The sequence below is a fragment of the Amphiprion ocellaris genome, chromosome 1 (genome assembly GCF_022539595.1).
Source record: "Amphiprion ocellaris isolate individual 3 ecotype Okinawa chromosome 1, ASM2253959v1, whole genome shotgun sequence".
In the NCBI taxonomy this organism is placed as follows: Eukaryota; Metazoa; Chordata; class Actinopteri; family Pomacentridae; genus Amphiprion; species Amphiprion ocellaris.
In genome coordinates, this window is record NC_072766.1 from 5,840,275 (window position 1) to 5,857,763 (window position 17,489).

General features: G+C 36.9%; 1 protein-coding gene and 1 long non-coding RNA gene across 5 annotated transcripts in view; one reads left to right on the forward strand and one right to left on the reverse strand.

Annotated features, from left to right (window-relative positions):
- Positions 1-4,299, forward strand: part of LOC111562565 (protocadherin-9) — a 214,735-nt gene extending 210,436 nt beyond the window's left edge. For all 4 annotated transcript variants that reach the window (XM_023261160.3, XM_023261179.3, XM_023261155.3 and 1 more), the window contains one exon: positions 2,177-4,299. In XM_023261160.3, the coding sequence (XP_023116928.1) occupies positions 2,177-2,547 (371 nt within the window). In that variant the 3' untranslated portion in view covers positions 2,548-4,299. The remainder of the gene's footprint in view (positions 1-2,176) is intronic.
- Positions 1-17,489, reverse strand: part of LOC129349311 (uncharacterized) — a 307,367-nt gene that overhangs the window by 213,095 nt on the left and 76,783 nt on the right. The gene's annotated exons all lie outside the window — the stretch shown is intronic.

Consider the following 17,489-nt stretch of genomic DNA (forward strand, 5'->3'; position numbering starts at 1 on the left):
GTCGTGTAACAAAAATAGTAAAAATAGCACAGTCAGTGGGGTTGTAGACGTGCTATAAAAATTCCCAGTTTGTTGGGTTTGTTAGATAGTCAGTTCAAATGTACAAACTTCCACCCCAACAGTGAATAATATACCATATTTGCATTCAAAGCAAGGTCTATGGCTGAGCTTCAAATTTTTATCAACCAGTTTTGGACCAGAAAGGAGCAGATTGAACAGTTCGGAGTCAGCCATAAAGGTCAGCAAACTAAAACAATCAGCTGATGCAGTTGAAAGGTGCAGAGTTGTTTATTGATCCTCAGTAGGATCCACACTAACAAGCCTTTAACATCACTGTAAGTCTCTTGATTAAGTGTCAAAAAAGGAAAAAAAAGATGTATTTAACATAGCCATTCACATTGCACCTTTTATTGAGGTCATCGTTGAAATATTAATTCAAGTCTGTACCGACTTGACTTACAGTACAACACCCTTTGGAAAGACCGTATAAACCACCCGATTTCTTCAGTATTGTTGCTCTATAATAAGCTACCTTACTCTCACGTTTAAAAGAATGAGAAGAAAAAGAGAATCATGCAGAAGTTTTAAAAAAAAAAACAAAAAAAGAACCCTTTGAAATATTACAGAACATACGCACCAGCCAATTAGCTGTTTGTGAAGCAACGGGACAAATTAGGACAAATAGTTTTCATTTTCTCTTTTTAGGACAAAAACAGATGAATTCATTACCTATTGAAGCTTGATATACAAAAACAGAGAGAACTGGTTTCTTCTTTTTAAAAGGGGGGAAAAAATAAAACACTCAAAGGAGAAGATTTCTTCAAATGGCAGAGCTGCAGTATGTTTCATGCATTATGCATGTTTTTCTATCAAATGAGATTTAAACAAATACCACCTGAAACACTGCCTGTTTGATTTTTAATGTCTGAATCGTGATGCACGTTCATCAGAGGAGTAGCCAGATGGTAGCAGCGAGCTACAGAGGAAAGATGAGTGTTGTGAAGCAAATTGACCTTCAACATTATTTTCTTTTTTCATTGATTTTGATGAAGGGGATTTGTCTTTTTCAAACCGTTTTTACTGAAGACATACTGAAGAAATCCTCGACACTCAATTTCTGAACGCAGGACCAGCTCACGACATCAGCTTGGTCAAAAACATGAAAACCAACTAATATCAGTGAGGCTTTAATGCTAACAATAACCATAGAGTCAAACAATCCTAACTATTTAAATGACTGAAACTCATCGATAGAAGAACAAAGAGAAAGAAAGAGACCGACAGTTTGTTTGGGATGCTTAGTTACTGGGTGAATATTAGGCAGTGTCAACATAGTGCAGTGCCCACACTTATCACTGTGTTGTTTATTTACAGTGTATTTTTAAGCACGGTGTTAATTTCTCTGTGGACTCTCATGACAGTGCACAAAGAAAACTCCTACACGCTGTCATTATTCTCCAGATCTTTAACCTCCATCTTTCCAGCTTCCAAAAAACAGCGAAGTCATGTTTCAAACACACTGTTGGCTTGTCAGCTGAGTCCACTTCTCCCATCTCTGATAACCTGGACCTCATGCATACTGTACAAGAGCTTTTCTTGAGTGCAGAAACGCATCTGTTACTTGTGGGAAAAAAAAAAAAAAAAAATTGCTAGATTTATTTATTATTTTGATTTAGCATTTTATTGTAATTGGCATAAAACAAACCTCTTCTACTCAATTCACTGCTACTTTATTTTGTACAACAGAATAACTATACAAGGACGGTGGGTGCTCACTATCCAATCTGACCACTTTATCGATCATTTATTTATTTTTTTATTTATTACATATGTTTACTCTGCCATTATATGGTATTCTGGTGAAAGAGAATAGGTAATAATGTTGTCATTTATGTAAAAATTAAGTAACATTAAAATTGTTTAGCTGCTACAAGATTATATTGCTTTGCAAGGCTATAACATAACACAACACTACACAACACAATACAGATAATATATTATGGCATAATCTAATATAATGATTATTTATTTATTTTTTATTTATGGATCGTGTTTATGCTACCACTGTAAAGTATTCTGGTGAAGGGGAATAGGTAGTAATGTTGCTGTTATTGTTGGTATTAATATATTTTGAATTTGACCTGTTTGTCGTGTATTTTTTCTTCTTTCTTTTCAGATGGCCCACTGGGACCACGAGGCCTAGTGGAAGCTACAGAGATGTGCACACAGGAGTGCCTTGTCCTAGGACATTCAGACAACTGTTGGATGCCCCCAACACTGGGATCATACCAGCAGCCTAAGTCCCCCGTGTCCAGCTTTGGGTCTCAGAGAGAGTGGGGTCCCAAGGACAAACTCCTCAATGGACATACTCTGACCAGAACCTGGAAAAATGAGAGTGGTCGGTCAGAGCATTTTGGTGACAGGAAGCAGTTTGGGAGCGGAGAGGGACACTTCACCAGCAGTGGCATGGCTGATATTCCATTGGTGAGTCTGAAGTCCTGCCAGCCAGCCTCCTGCCCAGACAGCCCCAAGGACCAGCAGCTATAAGAGGGACTTTGCTTCTGTGCTGTGAGACGCACTTACATCTGGACACAGTAAACAGGCGGAGTATCTAATCTGAACCCTCTCCTGTTTTATTGTTTGTTTGTTTTTTTCATTCTTGTTTTCATCTCTTCCCACTTAAGTTGATGCTTCTGCAGTATGATAGCCACATGTACTATGTAGGCCACAAAATAGCGCTTCTGCTGTGTTCTCTACGATTCAACTTTACTACGGTTCTAGAGGAAACTTTTTTCTGCTCCTCCATGGATTTTTTTCTGTAACATTTTCTGTCCACTTCATGTGTGAATTGGACAAGCGGAGGAAGGACATTCATAAAATGGAGAAAATGAAAATAAATTCCGAGAAAAAAAAAAGAAAAAAGACACTACCATGGCTGACCAATATATAAAAATATTTGTGGTGTGGTTGTTATTGAGTTGTTCAGGACTATATTAATCAACACAATCAAAGAAAATGGAATTACATTTCAGAAAGTGTTGTTCTAATAACACTGTTTGTGGACACTTGTTTATTCTGTCATTGTCTGTGTGTTTGTAAATAAGACTTATTAACCACTATCATGTATCTGTAATATCCACAGTGAATAGGACAATTCTCAACTGTTGTCGTCATAATGGCTTGGATTTGGGATTTCAACTGGACAAAGCTCTATAATACGGTATTATGTACAACAACAAAACATTTATCTAATTCTTTAAAAACCCTACAGTTGATTTTGAAACAGATTTCCATCCCGTAATATACTCAGTGTTGCCCATGTTTCAGTAATATAAAATGATAATTTTTTTCTCCAAGTACTACAAAACCACAGGCAAACTTTTTTTTAAAAAGAACATTTTGTATGAAGGATGTCAGTGCTCAATATGTGCATTATAAAAATGAAAAGCTTTGAAAGCTCTCCTCTATAAACTGATTTTGAAAGTGTTCAGTACAATTAAATAGCAATATATTTGTAAATGGTTAAATGTTTTATCTAACGTCGATCTTATTACTGTATAGATTTTATTCAAAATTGTGATTTAACTGAGTGCAATCCCTCAGTAGTACCTGCAATTTATTGACCTATGTATATACAGTATATATATTATTTCCACGCAGACTATTATTTTCCATACATAAGAAAATACAGGTTAAGATAACACTTAAATCACTGTGCCTTCATGATGTTTCTTCAAACACTGAACAGTGCTTATTTAAATGACGAGAACATGTTGGCTACAAAGAACATCCAGTCTGATAATCAAATGCCTTATGCATTGAATGTTTGCCAAATTTAGAGACATAATTACACAAAAGTACAAAATCAAGTCGTCGATACTGGAGAAAAAAAACACACAAAGGCATGTGCAGATAATGGGTCAACCATGAAAGATCATCTGTCATTCCACTGTCTGAAAAGGTTTGTTTTATTCCACAGCATGGAAGGCAAATTACACAATGGAACCGCATGCTAAAAAGATATAGCTTTTAAAATTAACTTGATCATTTTTGTGTCATATTGATTTCTTTTCTTTTGGTTGGAATATAGAGTTGATTTGTGATTTAAGGAGACATTCGGTTTGTAAAGCACTTTCATATTTATGTCACAATATAAAGAAGTTAAGTGGGATGGAGTGATTTGCTTATCGCAGTATGTTTGTCAGTTGTGAGGGTGTTTGACATCACAGATACTGAAACAGTTAATCCTTGTTACTACTCTACAGGTATACAGCTACTGCAATAAATGTTTTAAGTATGTGTATGCTTAATTTGTGTACAGCATGGATCGCCTCAGGATATCTGTGTTTGTTTTGTGTAGCACTGGGCCCGCATTAGCTAACTTTCCTAAACAGTTTGGTACAAATTCATAAACTACCACACTAATTTATTGCAATAGCTCAGTGCATTCATGGGATACCGCTGAGACTTTACTAATTTTCGGAGGAATTTTCAGATGATTTCTTTAATCTGATCACATTCACTCAACTTAACATTTTTACCTTGAAGATGAGTAAAACACAAATATACAGTATGTGAACAAGGATGTGTGTCCTCCTTAGTTAAAATTCTTCCAAATGCTGTTTTTTTTTCCCCGAGCATTTTGTGCCCTTACCAAAAACATAACATTCCCTAAAAACATTACTGTCAGGGTCATTGTGGCATAAAAACCCTCCACTACAATAACAAATCCTGAGGGAGGCAATTTTAGGAAGGTGGAATCTCTGCAAGGGGGTTGCCATGGAAATGCAAAGAGTCGAACCATCCGAGGAAAACTCACAGTTTATTGGTTCTGAACTTTATTTTTGGTGAACAATATTTCCATTGCACCTTTAAAATGTTTTGATTTAGCTTCCATAATTAGTTCAAGATTTGGACAGGATTTTTGAAAATGTATAATCAACAAAGTTAAATCAGCTTTTGATATTAATTTTAGACAAAACTGTTTCATCACAGTGCGAAAAATTACTGAAATAATGTGCTGTCCATTTATATACACAGTTCAAAATTAGTTCTTCATTTGACGCAATTCTGTAGGAGCAACCTGCAGGCATCATTTACTCCCATAACATTTACCCGGGTACGGACGGGATTCAATGCTGCTCTTTAACCAGCAGTCTAAAGTCTGTTAGCATGCTGATATAAATATGCTCATCAAGTTTAATTTGTGCTAAATTAATCTGATATATTTATTTTAAGTTAATGACAAAATGTTAGTTTAATCAACAGAATACCTGTATGAAGTTTTACTGTGTGGAAGATGAGGCGCCCAGAGATCAGGACCTGGAAGGCGAACTGCTGCTGCTGCTGCTACTACTCTGTTTGAGGGGAGACTGCAATACCCTGGGTATCCTGAGGGGAAGTTTCAAAATAACTCTTTTATTGTAGATAACTCTGGAGGAACTTATTAGGAGAGGTAGTTACACCAACATCCTCCTCCTTAAAGCCCCTAACTGTGTCTGAAACCTCTCCGCTGATCACTCATTCACTGCATCTTACATAGTACACATGTAGTAGTTTACAGTGAGCTATTTGAAATTAGAGTTTAGACACTTGTGAGTCATTATTTTGCTTCATGACTGAGATGTGAAGAATCATATGGATCTCTCGGGGGATTGTTGGAAGTGAGTATGAACACTTTTTTTGGTCTATTGTGAGAATTTTTAAGGGCATTTGATAATGGAAAAATATCACTCAGAGTTTGACAGTGAAGTAAAATAGGAAACACTAAACAATATTGGGCATTATGTAAACATGGAGTGATTCCTGGTTGGATATTTCTGTAATTTTATGACCTAAAATGAACCTCAAAACTCTGGTGGTTTTAACACATTCGTCTGACAGCGATCCAATGATAACCTATTATCATCACATAATTTAAATATGGTAAATCCTGATTGCTGTGTTTATATAGAAACCCCCATCAGTCACATTAAGAACTTAATTACTAAAATAAGCTCCCAGGGCCTTTAAATGCATCCATTTTGATTTGTTCTGCAACTGAAACTGTTTGCTAAGGTCATCTCCACGTGCATCAAAAATGTGCTTTACATAGCAAAGTGAATATATCATCACATGGTTTCATATGCAAAGTTCCCCAGTGTTATCTGCATCATTTCCCACAAATGTTTGGATAACGCTGCAGCGTCGAGCTCATCAAGGCACAGAGAACCAGACATAAATATGCATGCCTCCACTGGGCAGTAATGAAGGCCAGGCACCCAGTATGACTGGTGAAGTAATTATATTTCCTTTATTCTTTTAGGTTTCTCTTTCTCGCTGTAACCTCATTTGATATATTTATCAGCTGTCGCCCAATGGACTTGCTTAAATTCTTACTTGCTATGCTAGCTATCGACTGGTGCAAGAATAGTTTCTGAGAAGCTTCAAAGGTAATTGCCTTGGAAGTGTGAGGGGAAGTAAATTAGTGTCACGCCACAACCAAGAAAAAGGGTTCCCAATCGCATTTGCTTTTTATATGGCTTTGAGAATATTTTTCAGACATGGAAGCCTCTGTGCACAAAGTGGAACAGAGTGAATGTTCAGCAGGGAATCAGTCACAGAGAAGGCGTGCACATCAGACAGAAGAAGAGGACTCTCCACAAAGATACAGTGGAAAGAAACAGCACCATCTACACATTATGAGAGGCCGCATTTGAAGATAATAAGAGTCCAAATTAATAATAGTCTGCTGCGACACTTCAGTTAGTTTCATTTCATCTGATGACTGCGAGAAAATTCAGTCTGGATCGCGACCAGTCGAACAGACCCCGCGGCCTTCTGAGCCTAAATATCTTGAGCCAGGGGAGCATTCCTGTTTGGCTGAGTGGAAGAGGAGCTCTGTAGGAGGCCAAGATCTAAAACTGGTTACAGTGGAGCTTTAAAAAGACCAAGTTTCTCTGTAGATCGTAGTCCAATGAAGGTAAGATTTGAGCAGTCCTGAAGCTAAGTAGTTTCTTCCTTGACCATATAGTTTTGTCCCCTCACTCACACAGTAGCTATCTGCCTTCTTTCACTGCACTATGCATGACTTTAAATTAGGCAGCATTTTGTAGCGATTTGAAGTTATTCCAGTCAATTTGAAGGGATTTAGTAATAGGTTATTGTGCAAAATAGTAACAATAATCATACTTGACTTTCACAACACTGGCTAGATATTTAATGCCTTGAGTTTCTTGCCAAGCCTTGAGAATTTGTCTACTTTCATAACACTGTTTTAGATGAAGTATTCATGCACAGTACACCACACTTGGACTTATTTGTGCAAAAGTGTATCCCATATCTAAATTCATAAAATTCATAAAGATAAAAAACATATGGAGCTGGAAAAGATCAGCAGAGTGAGGATTTTTTGAGTTGCACATATTTCTATGCCTGTACTGGATAAACTAACTTTGCATATTTTTCACTGCTTCATGAGGGGAAAAAAGAGAAGAATGGTTTGTTCTAGCCTTTAACACCAGACGGATGCTCAGTACCATGGGGAAAGAAATGAGAGTTGCAGAACAGTTCTTTAGCCATGGGTATGCTGTCTTGAACAGCCCTGACAGCACAACCTTTAGAGATGTGTGAGAGCTTTCCAAAAGCCAGGACTTATGCATCTTGTCCGAAACTCTAACCTTAACAGTCTCCATTTAAATAAACAGCGGGACAGTATATTAATTTTATACACCCAGAGAAAGAGGTGGCTGACCAAATGAAACATGAAGGTCAGTGGAGAAGATGATGAGAGAACATGAACTGCCATGCAATAGCCACCGCAATAACTATGACAGATTAAGAGTCTGTCAGGAGAAATTGTACCTTGGCAGGCTCCTCTTACTCTGACCTTATACCACAAATCTGAATCATTTGAGTTATTACTTTCCCCGAGGTCACTGTGAAATACTGTAGGTCAAACCTGAATACTAAGGGTTTCTTCAAAAAAGCTTAGACGCCTACCATTTGTATCTGAAAAGAGTGTAAACAAGAGCACATCCAGCCATTGGGGTGTGCTAATATGTGGGGATGGTGGAAATGAATGCTTTCTGACGTGCCAAATCACTACGAAGCAACTGTGCAGAAATGATTCATGGTTTGAAGCATTTAATATAGTCAGGAACAGGCTGGACAAACCGTCCATGTTGCCTTTGTGTGGATAAATATGAGACCAAGATGAAATATTTAGCTGCTCTTGCTTTTATTGTTGTTATCATGTCCGTTAAAGCCTCTATTATAAAGATGCTGATTAGTTTTAAGCAGCGTTCAGAGGTCTGTGTTTAAATGACGCTGCAGATTGATAAGAAAATATTTCATTCAAAGAGATCGTAACCCCTCTCTGATACCATAATAGTGAAGTAAGACATTAAGAAAAAGGTGCCAGGCTTTGAAATGCTGATACTGTGCTGAGAAGTCTGTTTCCAAGGCTAACACCTTTACTTATAAGCTCAGTGGTGCTTTGAGCTAAGTGTTAAAATCATTATGATGACACATTGTGGGCCAAATGACATGTTATCAAGCTAACATTTGCTGCTTAGTACGAAGCAAAAACAGAAAAGTCCTCCATCTGATAGTTGGTGAGATATTTAATAAAAAGCCAATAATGTTAACTAAGGCCAAGCTTGCATTAGTTTAGGAATTTTGTGCGGATTTACGTCGCTTTTCACTCCTACTGACAAACGGAGGAGAAATCTGGTCTGGAAATTCAGTCTAAACCAGTGATTATTTGGTAATGCAAGGGGTTTACAGATCCAGTTTCCTGAACAGCTTGCAGACTCATCGAATGCACAGCAATTAATATGTTTGATATTTATGTGTTAACATCAGGATTGGTGCGATTATCAACAGAGCAGTGGACATTATCGCCAATAGCATAAGTTTCTTACATCTTATAGTGCATGTCTGAGATTACAGAGATGTTCCTCCCAGCCTAAGACAAAGGATGTCAAAAGGCTAGAGAAGGTATATCTGTACAAATTTTCACTACAATCCATCTAGTAATTACAATATTTCAGGTGGGACCAAATGCTAAAGACCACTCAGTTTTTAGAAAAAAATCAATATCTGCATGTGGGCATTAAATGCCCCCAATAATTCTGCAGTTTTTCCCCCAAATGATGAGTATGCCATCCTAAATGTTAAGTAAATAACGAACACAAACAGTCTGTGGTCTCCTTACATGAACTGCCTGATTAAAAAGCCATTCACTGGGAATGAAGTGGATGGATCTCTTCATTCATAATCGTTTCAATCACCAGACCAGATAAACATCAGCATGTTAGCATTTTTACTGTGAACATGTTAATATGTTGACATTATTATTATCCAGCTCAAAGCATCACTGTAGCTGTATACACACTCCCAGAGTTATTAGCACGGTCTTGGCTTTGTCACGTTCGGCTGTTGCTATAGTAATTGCACAATAAATTCATTATATTAAGAAAAATGAAAACAAAAAATAACTCGACCTGTTGATTAAAAAGCAAAATGCTAAATACAAACTCTTATGTACTTCCAAATCAGAAATTATGCATGAGCAGGTCCAGTCCACTGTCATGTTAGACTACTACAAATTAAATGAAGAATTCAATTTGTAATACAAACTGTATTAGCATTTTCTGATCTGATGGCCCTATATTTTTTATACCACATCATCTGAGGGTGTCTTCCAAAACTGGCACTGTTACAAAATGGTTGGATGGATATATGTAAACATCAAGGTTTAGGTTAAAAGCAAGTTGGTTTTGTTGCTTTTGATCGCATAGAAGCCACAAATGACTTTCACTCGCAAAAACGAAGTCAAAAGGGAGGCCATCCTGGGAGGTCAGGCTCTAGATTTCTGTGTGCAGCAGTCTACCTTTATTTACTGCCACATTTTAACATGTTAGGATGGCAGGTAAAATGTTTCTATTACCAACAGACAGATTTTCTCTTATAAAACCCTTCAGTTTTTCCGATTGAAAGCTCTTCATGCACTAAACAAGCTCTTTCCACTGCTCTCTCCTGCTTGGCCCCATGGACACAGAGAGATATGATAATGATTAACATATTCAAAGGCTAAATGATAAAAATGGGCTGGTTGAAAAGAACATGATGATTTGGTTAGCCTGAGCTCCTCACACAGATCATTGCTGAGCTTATAGGTGCCCTGACAGCAAAGGCACAAAGCCCCCAAGTCTTAAATCTCCACACAGGAGCAACCACCAGGTTCTTGTCTGACGATTTCCTGCTGTGCACCAGTTAAAGAGAGAAACTCTGAAATATAATGTGGAGCTTCACAATAAAGAATCTTAAAAGTAATCAATAAAATCTTTGAATGCCTTCTAAAACAAATTGGTAGCGAGTTTGCTGATGCTGAAAATGAACTAATGTGTTCTTTTTTCCTGCTTTTAAGTTGCTGTTTTCTAAGGCCTTTTCAGAGATGAGCTAAAGAAAATGTGTGGCCATCCAATTTTTCACATTTTCTTGACATTTTAACAGACTGGACACCTGAGAGGTGCAGCTAAGCTTTATGGGGAGATAAACCTCAGTAACAATGAAAAGCAACACCATGTTTGTGCACAGGATGACCAAAGGGGAACCATATACAAGGAAAACAACATTTGGCTTGAACACACGTTGAAGGCGTTCATTTATGATCTGACAAATATGCTGCCATCAGGAATCCATGATCCACTGTATCAAAAGCTGCCTGGTAACATGATAATGAGAGAGTCGCCAGCGTTCGCTTTCATTAAGCAGTAATATTTTAGATTTTTATGATGTATTTATTCAAAAATGCTGCTATTTGACAAGACTTCCAAAGGTTGTAACAGGACTGGGAACACCAGGCTAACATTCTCTCTTCTCTTGCTCGCTGCCTGTAAAGCTACATAAGGGCACCACTGTGGCTCAGTGGTCAGCAATGTTGCTTGTCTGGAGTCTGCATGTTCCTTTTTATGTATTTTTGGCTCATCTGACAAAAAGAGAGAAGGGCCAGTGACAAACCGCCCGCTAAGAGGATACAAGACATGTGCAGTGCTGGACATCCCCTTCTTACTTTGCCTCAGACTTTCTCTGCTTCCTCAACTTTTAATTGCCTTATTTTACTTCTAACTTTTCCTTTTAAATTACTAAGTTACTTATCTCAGGAACCTACAGTCCTTAATTTCAGTTTTTTTTTTGTTTTTTTTTTTTACTACATGGGTCAATACATAATTGAGGGACTTTTGAAGTCTGTGGGATATATCTTGTATACATTTTTATTAAAGGTAAAAAAAAAGTATGTTCATTATGATCATGACAGAACCAATCATTTCGGAAAAAAATGGCTGGATATCACTAAAATGTCAACTAAATAACCATCCCAATATAATAACAACCACCTTCTAATTAGCTAAACAATAAAATGAGCTTATTCAAAAATAGTTTTGATTGTGTTCTTTTTATTAAGGTGAGAAAATAACAAATTGTATCTGTGTCAGAGAAATCACTTTCAACTAAGGTACCCATCACAAAAACACCTCTCAAGGAAGTGTGTTAATTCCAGATCACATGACCTGCTCCACATGATGTCATTTCCTCCTGAAGAAAAGACTGGCCAGACTCCAAGGCTTTCTGAGTTATTTAATATAAAGTAGTGTGTGAGTCAAGTGTGGATTTATCACATGTCAACAGGTTTACTACAATATCTTTCAAATTCACTTTTACTCAATTGTATATATAATATTTTAGAAGAATCTTTCTATAAAAATGCCATGTGGTGTTTGGTTATAGGCGGCCATATTGATTTTATGCCAGAAAACAGCAAAAATGTCAACTATGACACAAAAAGTCCCACAATTATATACTGACCCACATAAATGATTAAAGCTGATCTTCTTACCAACCTTATGAGTGTGATGTGTTATAATAACACGTTGTTCTGTGGGACCTGCAGTAGCTTTGAGATAATAAGCAGATGGTTATATCTATTCTTGAAACTTTTTTTTTTTCATTTAATTTCTTTTTATAATTTTGAAGTGTCAATAGACATGAGACAACTCAAAATTACAAAGTAAATGTTGATGACACAATGTAATGGCTATAGAAAAATGCCACCCCCTGCGTTTTGATTGCATGATTCGGTTCTGTCCGTTACCAGAAAGGAACCCTTCCTCCACAAAATAAAAGCTCATTTTAGGGCACAAAGAACAGTGGAAACAAGACATGGCAAAAGAATATCAACTCTATTGTAGGTGGATGCACAGAAGGCAAAGAGGGAAAGCTATAGAACCAGAGGTAGGTAGGAATTAAACACAGACAAGCATTCGCTCACTGGAGAAAGTTTCAGGACTTTAGAAAATTCAAAATTCATAATCTTAGTATGATTTCTACAAGATCAGTCAGTAACAAAACCTGCCTAAGCTACTTATTAATACAAGTGCTTCACTCTGCCTTTACCATAGCACTGACATTTGGGTTTGTATTTCAAATTAAGATTTTTACAGAACTTTGGACACTAGAGACAAAACAGGAGCTTCTTTGTTCTCTCCTAGTTCTTAAGTTTTGTTTATCGTGTTGTGTCCTGTGTTGTTGGAAGTTGCGAGGCTCTGAGAAAAGCGGTAAGTAAATACCAACAGTAATATTACGTGTGAACACGAGGGGAGAAAGTTGAAAACCTGTCTGTTGCCACTTTAATCCCATCATCGGACCATCTGCATCAGGATTGATTTGGTCAGAAATGACTGATTAGGCCATTAGTTTGCTTATGGATTGTAATGATCTGGCATCTCCTCTTATTGTCATTTGAGGAACAAAATGAAGCCTGCCCTGTCATTTCAAGGCATGGACAAAATTATTCACACCCCCGTGTTGCTACACCTGGACTACTGCAACATTCTGTTTACTTATGTCAGCCAAGTTTCAGTGGCCCAGTTCCAGTTTGTCCAAAATGCTGCTCATAAAAATAAATATGTATCCTGCTACCGTGACATTGGCCTCTGTATAATCTCTAACACTAAGTTATTTAAACTGTGTACAAATTGCTGCGGTCATGATCCTGACTATACTGTATTTTTGAATTACAGTGCACATTAAAGACTGCCAGGAGTCTTGGGTCTCAAACATCAAAAAATCATTTGGTCATTACACACCAGACTCAGGCTAAAGGCTAAATGTGCTGTTGGTTTTATTGTTTCTGACGATGAATTTTTAGAGAAACCTTCTGAAAGTGAACCTTTCTGGCCTTTGATCATGCAGATATTTCTTGTTTTGTTCTTTGTGGGATTTTTTTATTAATTTATTTTGTATATGATGCTGCTTCTGCAAAGAAATACTGACCTAATATTAATATTAGTAATATAAATTATGTATCTGGACAGCATTCTAAATGTGATTTACTACCTTCTCTTTGAGCAGCTGTTGCTGTTAAGATCATCTGGAAAGAGAAAAAAACATTTAAAAAAAAGTCTGCTTGTGAACCAGATGATAGAAACCCTGCCTGTTTCATCAAGACTTAGTGCTTTAGTGAGGATCGATGGCACTCTACTTTATAGAAGAGCCATTCCCTGGACCCAGGATCTAGAGATCTGATGGCTTCAGTCTGTCTTGGCCCTTCCAGAAATCTGATCCACATGGGCACACCAGACACATCTGTATGGATTGCTCCCGCAAAGCCAATCAAGGAACAAACTCTCTGCCAATATTCCCTCCAGATGAGGCCTGAGCTCTCAACAGAGGGCCGAGATGAAAGAGAGAAAGCAGAGAGAGACTGTTGATTAACCTCTGTAGTCGCTGGTAAATCTGTACACAAGAAAAGGAGAGAGCCAAGCATGGGACTCATACATGTCCACCGGAACAATCTGAAAAGGATTCGTGTCAACACCAGGTGTCTTTAAATACGGTGTGTTGGAATAGGTGGTAGACCAGTTTGTTTCTCATCTGTTATTGCCTTTTCTGTGGTACCTTGTAATGACCAAAAGCCTACTCTCAGCACATGGATGAAGTGAAGAGCTGTCTGTTGCTTTGATCAGTGTTGTCTGATAGTGGTGTGCAAAATTGCAAGATTTGGTATCAATCCGATACCAAGTAAATACAGGGCCAGTATCACAGATACTGCTACCGATATTCCAGACTAACTCTTTCAATAGTCGGTAGGTTTAGAACAAAGGTTAAGTGCTGTATATTGTCATCCACATCTGGGAAGACGATGGGGCTGTAAATGCTAACAGGGTCTAAGAATCCATCTGGGTTGCCAATGAAATCAAAAAGTGAGGGATAATCTCCTTAAACAATGTTCATTCTTGACAGTTTGGTAAATATTTGTGAAATGCTTCTGTCACTGAAATAGGAAATGCTCTTTTAAGATGCATTTTTACATTACATTTTTTGCACAGAGTTGCTGTTGGATACTTTTGCAATGATGAATACGAAAAAAATTTCCCCCATACGGTTATTGTCATTGATAATAAAGTGTGACAGACATTGTCAGTTGGTCATGCCCACCTGGTCCCACCTGGTTACAGGTGAAACACTTCACTAGCTGAACATTTGCTTATCAACAGACACTAAATTTATCAATGTTCCCAAAACGCCTCACAGTGCTGACTGGGGTAGATGCTGCTCAGACAGGTCTGTGAGCAAAAATGATTTGATTGAGTTAAAGTGTTCTCATTTCAGATTAGTCCAAAATGAAAGTGACTGATTTTATCCAAATGTGTTGTTTTCTATGAGCGAAGATAACAGCACATTTCTACATTTTAAAGGCCACAGTCAATCGTGTTCATTCATCAAAATCAATGCTGGTATCGGTATTATCGATATCTGGATCGATCCACCCATCTCTATTATCTCACTGGAAGGAAGCTAGCAGTTAATCTTTTTCTGAACTAAAAATATGCATTTTTTTATGCTCAATTAATAAATGTCTTGTAGTTATTTAAAAAACTTAACTGGATTTGACCAGATTGGTTTTGCTGTGCTTTTTTTCCAAACTGTTGAGTTTGTAAGAGATAGAGCCAATAAGGCATCAGCATATTATAGCAGGTCTTTATTTTGAATGTGATGTATGATATATTAAATGATCTACATGGTAGGTGATTTTGCTTGTACTTGGAACTAACATAAGTGACAAGAAAGGAAGGAAATAAATGATTGGACTGTTTAATATGTATGCATGCATACAGGGGCATATGTTCATATCCCTCCCTCTCCCTCCAGATATATAAATGTATGTGTTCCGGTGTTAATCATATGTTTATTTAAAATCCATGAATCTATGTGTTGTGAAGATGTGTCACATTTGGAAACTGATTGCTGAGAGATCTCATTTGTTTGATAAAGTTTCAACCAAGTAAAAGTAGCACAATGAGAATTTATTTTTTCTTTTTTTTGTCTGCTAATTTTGTTAGCACACCAACTTCCCTCCATCTATAAATTTCCTCCATTACAACTGATTAATTCTAATCACACAGATGCAGGGTAAACTGTAACTGTGATTTATTTTCAATTATAATGGACCAAATGTAGCTAACAAAAGATTATTTTCATCTTATGTCCCTGGCGCAGCTGTTACAATGAGCCCTTAAACAAATAAAGTTTGGAAACAGACAACATAAATAACAGATGTCTCCTTCTTCTCGTGCAGTAATAATCATATAGGCTTGCCTCACAATGTTTATTCTGTTTAGTAGTAGTTTTTTTTTTCTTTTAAATGTTTTGTTCTTACCGCAGCTCTAACATTACATTGTCAAATTTAGTCTTTTAAATGTGGATGAAAGAGCCATTAAACTTTACTGAATAAGCTCTACAAGTGAATGGTGACTTTTCGAAGAATTTTTAAAGATGGAAAGTGAAGGTAGTCATAACACATTCATAAAAGTTACATAATTTTGCATGTATTGTAGTGGTACAGACAGAGCTTGCTTTGCTTCTTGCTAAACTTGAAATGATAATCATAATAATCCCATAATAATTTATATACAGACAGAGAGCCCTCAATACGTTTTGGGGAAATTTGTCATTAATTTTCCAGCATATGTACGATGGCATGCAGTTCTTTAGTGCTCCAATCAAGATTTCCACACACAGTGCCCATAATTGAAACCAAAATTTTCTCTTTTTTCTAACCACCCACCGACATTTGAAATGCTCCCTGTCACATCACCTTTTGGCTGAATTAAAATGGAATTAGCTGTAATTGTGCTGGCTTTGGGGATTACTTTACTTAATGTAAGGTCTTTTGAACACCTGAAAGACAGGAGCGAGATAAGCGATTTCCATTAAAATTGTAATGAAAAGACTGCGGTTGAGCATTACCAGAAATAAGAGCTTTTAGTCATTCACTTGCTAATAATTGGACAAGGAATTTTCAGCGACTTCCTCTGTGACATTTGATTTGGAGAAGATTGATAAATTAAGATGCAATGCATGTGGAAGTCACAGCGTTGAACCTTGGGATTGATTACTCAAACATATTCCTTCAATCTATCAATATGTGCACATCATTGCAATGATGTATTTACAGTGTGAACTTTATGCATATGTGTAAATGAATTAAACACAAATCTGTTCTTGTTATACAGTATTTCTCATTTGCTTTTAACTAAATGCAACTCAAGAGCACAGTTAAGAAAAAGGTCTATTAAGGTTAAATGAATGAGATAGTACGTCTTCCTTTTCAGATGACAAGTTTAGTTTATTATGACAAGTATTAATGCGATTATTGTTTTGTTCTGGTGCACATCTCATTGCACACTTCATTATTTGTAAAACAGAACCACTTACTTTTTCACTTGCAAGGATTTATCTCTTATAATAGACTGAAACTTTTCGGTTTTTTGTTTGACTGTTTTTCTTCCCAGTTCTTGTGCATATAATTAGTTTCTTCTTTGCAGTGATGCCTCACAACTTTACATAACTGCTCAGCTTCTTTTTCATTTGGAATTTACAACATTAAGTTCCACTAACATCAGCTTTTTTTCTTGCATATAAAGCTAGAAGAGCTGTCTCAGTGTTAATAATGTTCAGAATTCACAGCTACAGTCATGGAAAAAATTATTAGACCACTCTTGTTTTCTTCAATTTCTTGCTCATTTTAATGCCTGGTACCACTAAAGCTACATTTGTACAAATATAATGATAACAACAAAAATAGCTCATAAGAGTTTCATTTAAAAGCTGAAATCTAGCCATTTTCAATGGTTTTCTTGACAATGACGAAAATCACTCCTATAGTTCCTACATCAACAGCTATGGCATTGTAGTGCCAAAAAGAGCTTTTAGGCATTTCATGTTTTCTTTTCTGTCTCTTTTAGTCACATGATCCACACAGGAGTTACTACTTGATTGCATAACTATTGTTTCTGATGACTGCAGTCATGCATCTTGGATGCTCTCCACCAGCTTCTGACATTGTTCTGCTGTCACAGCAGCCCATTTCTGTTGCACTAATTCTAACTAATTTGCTTTGTTTTTGGGATTGTGGTTCTCCATTTTGCATTTGATGATTTTCC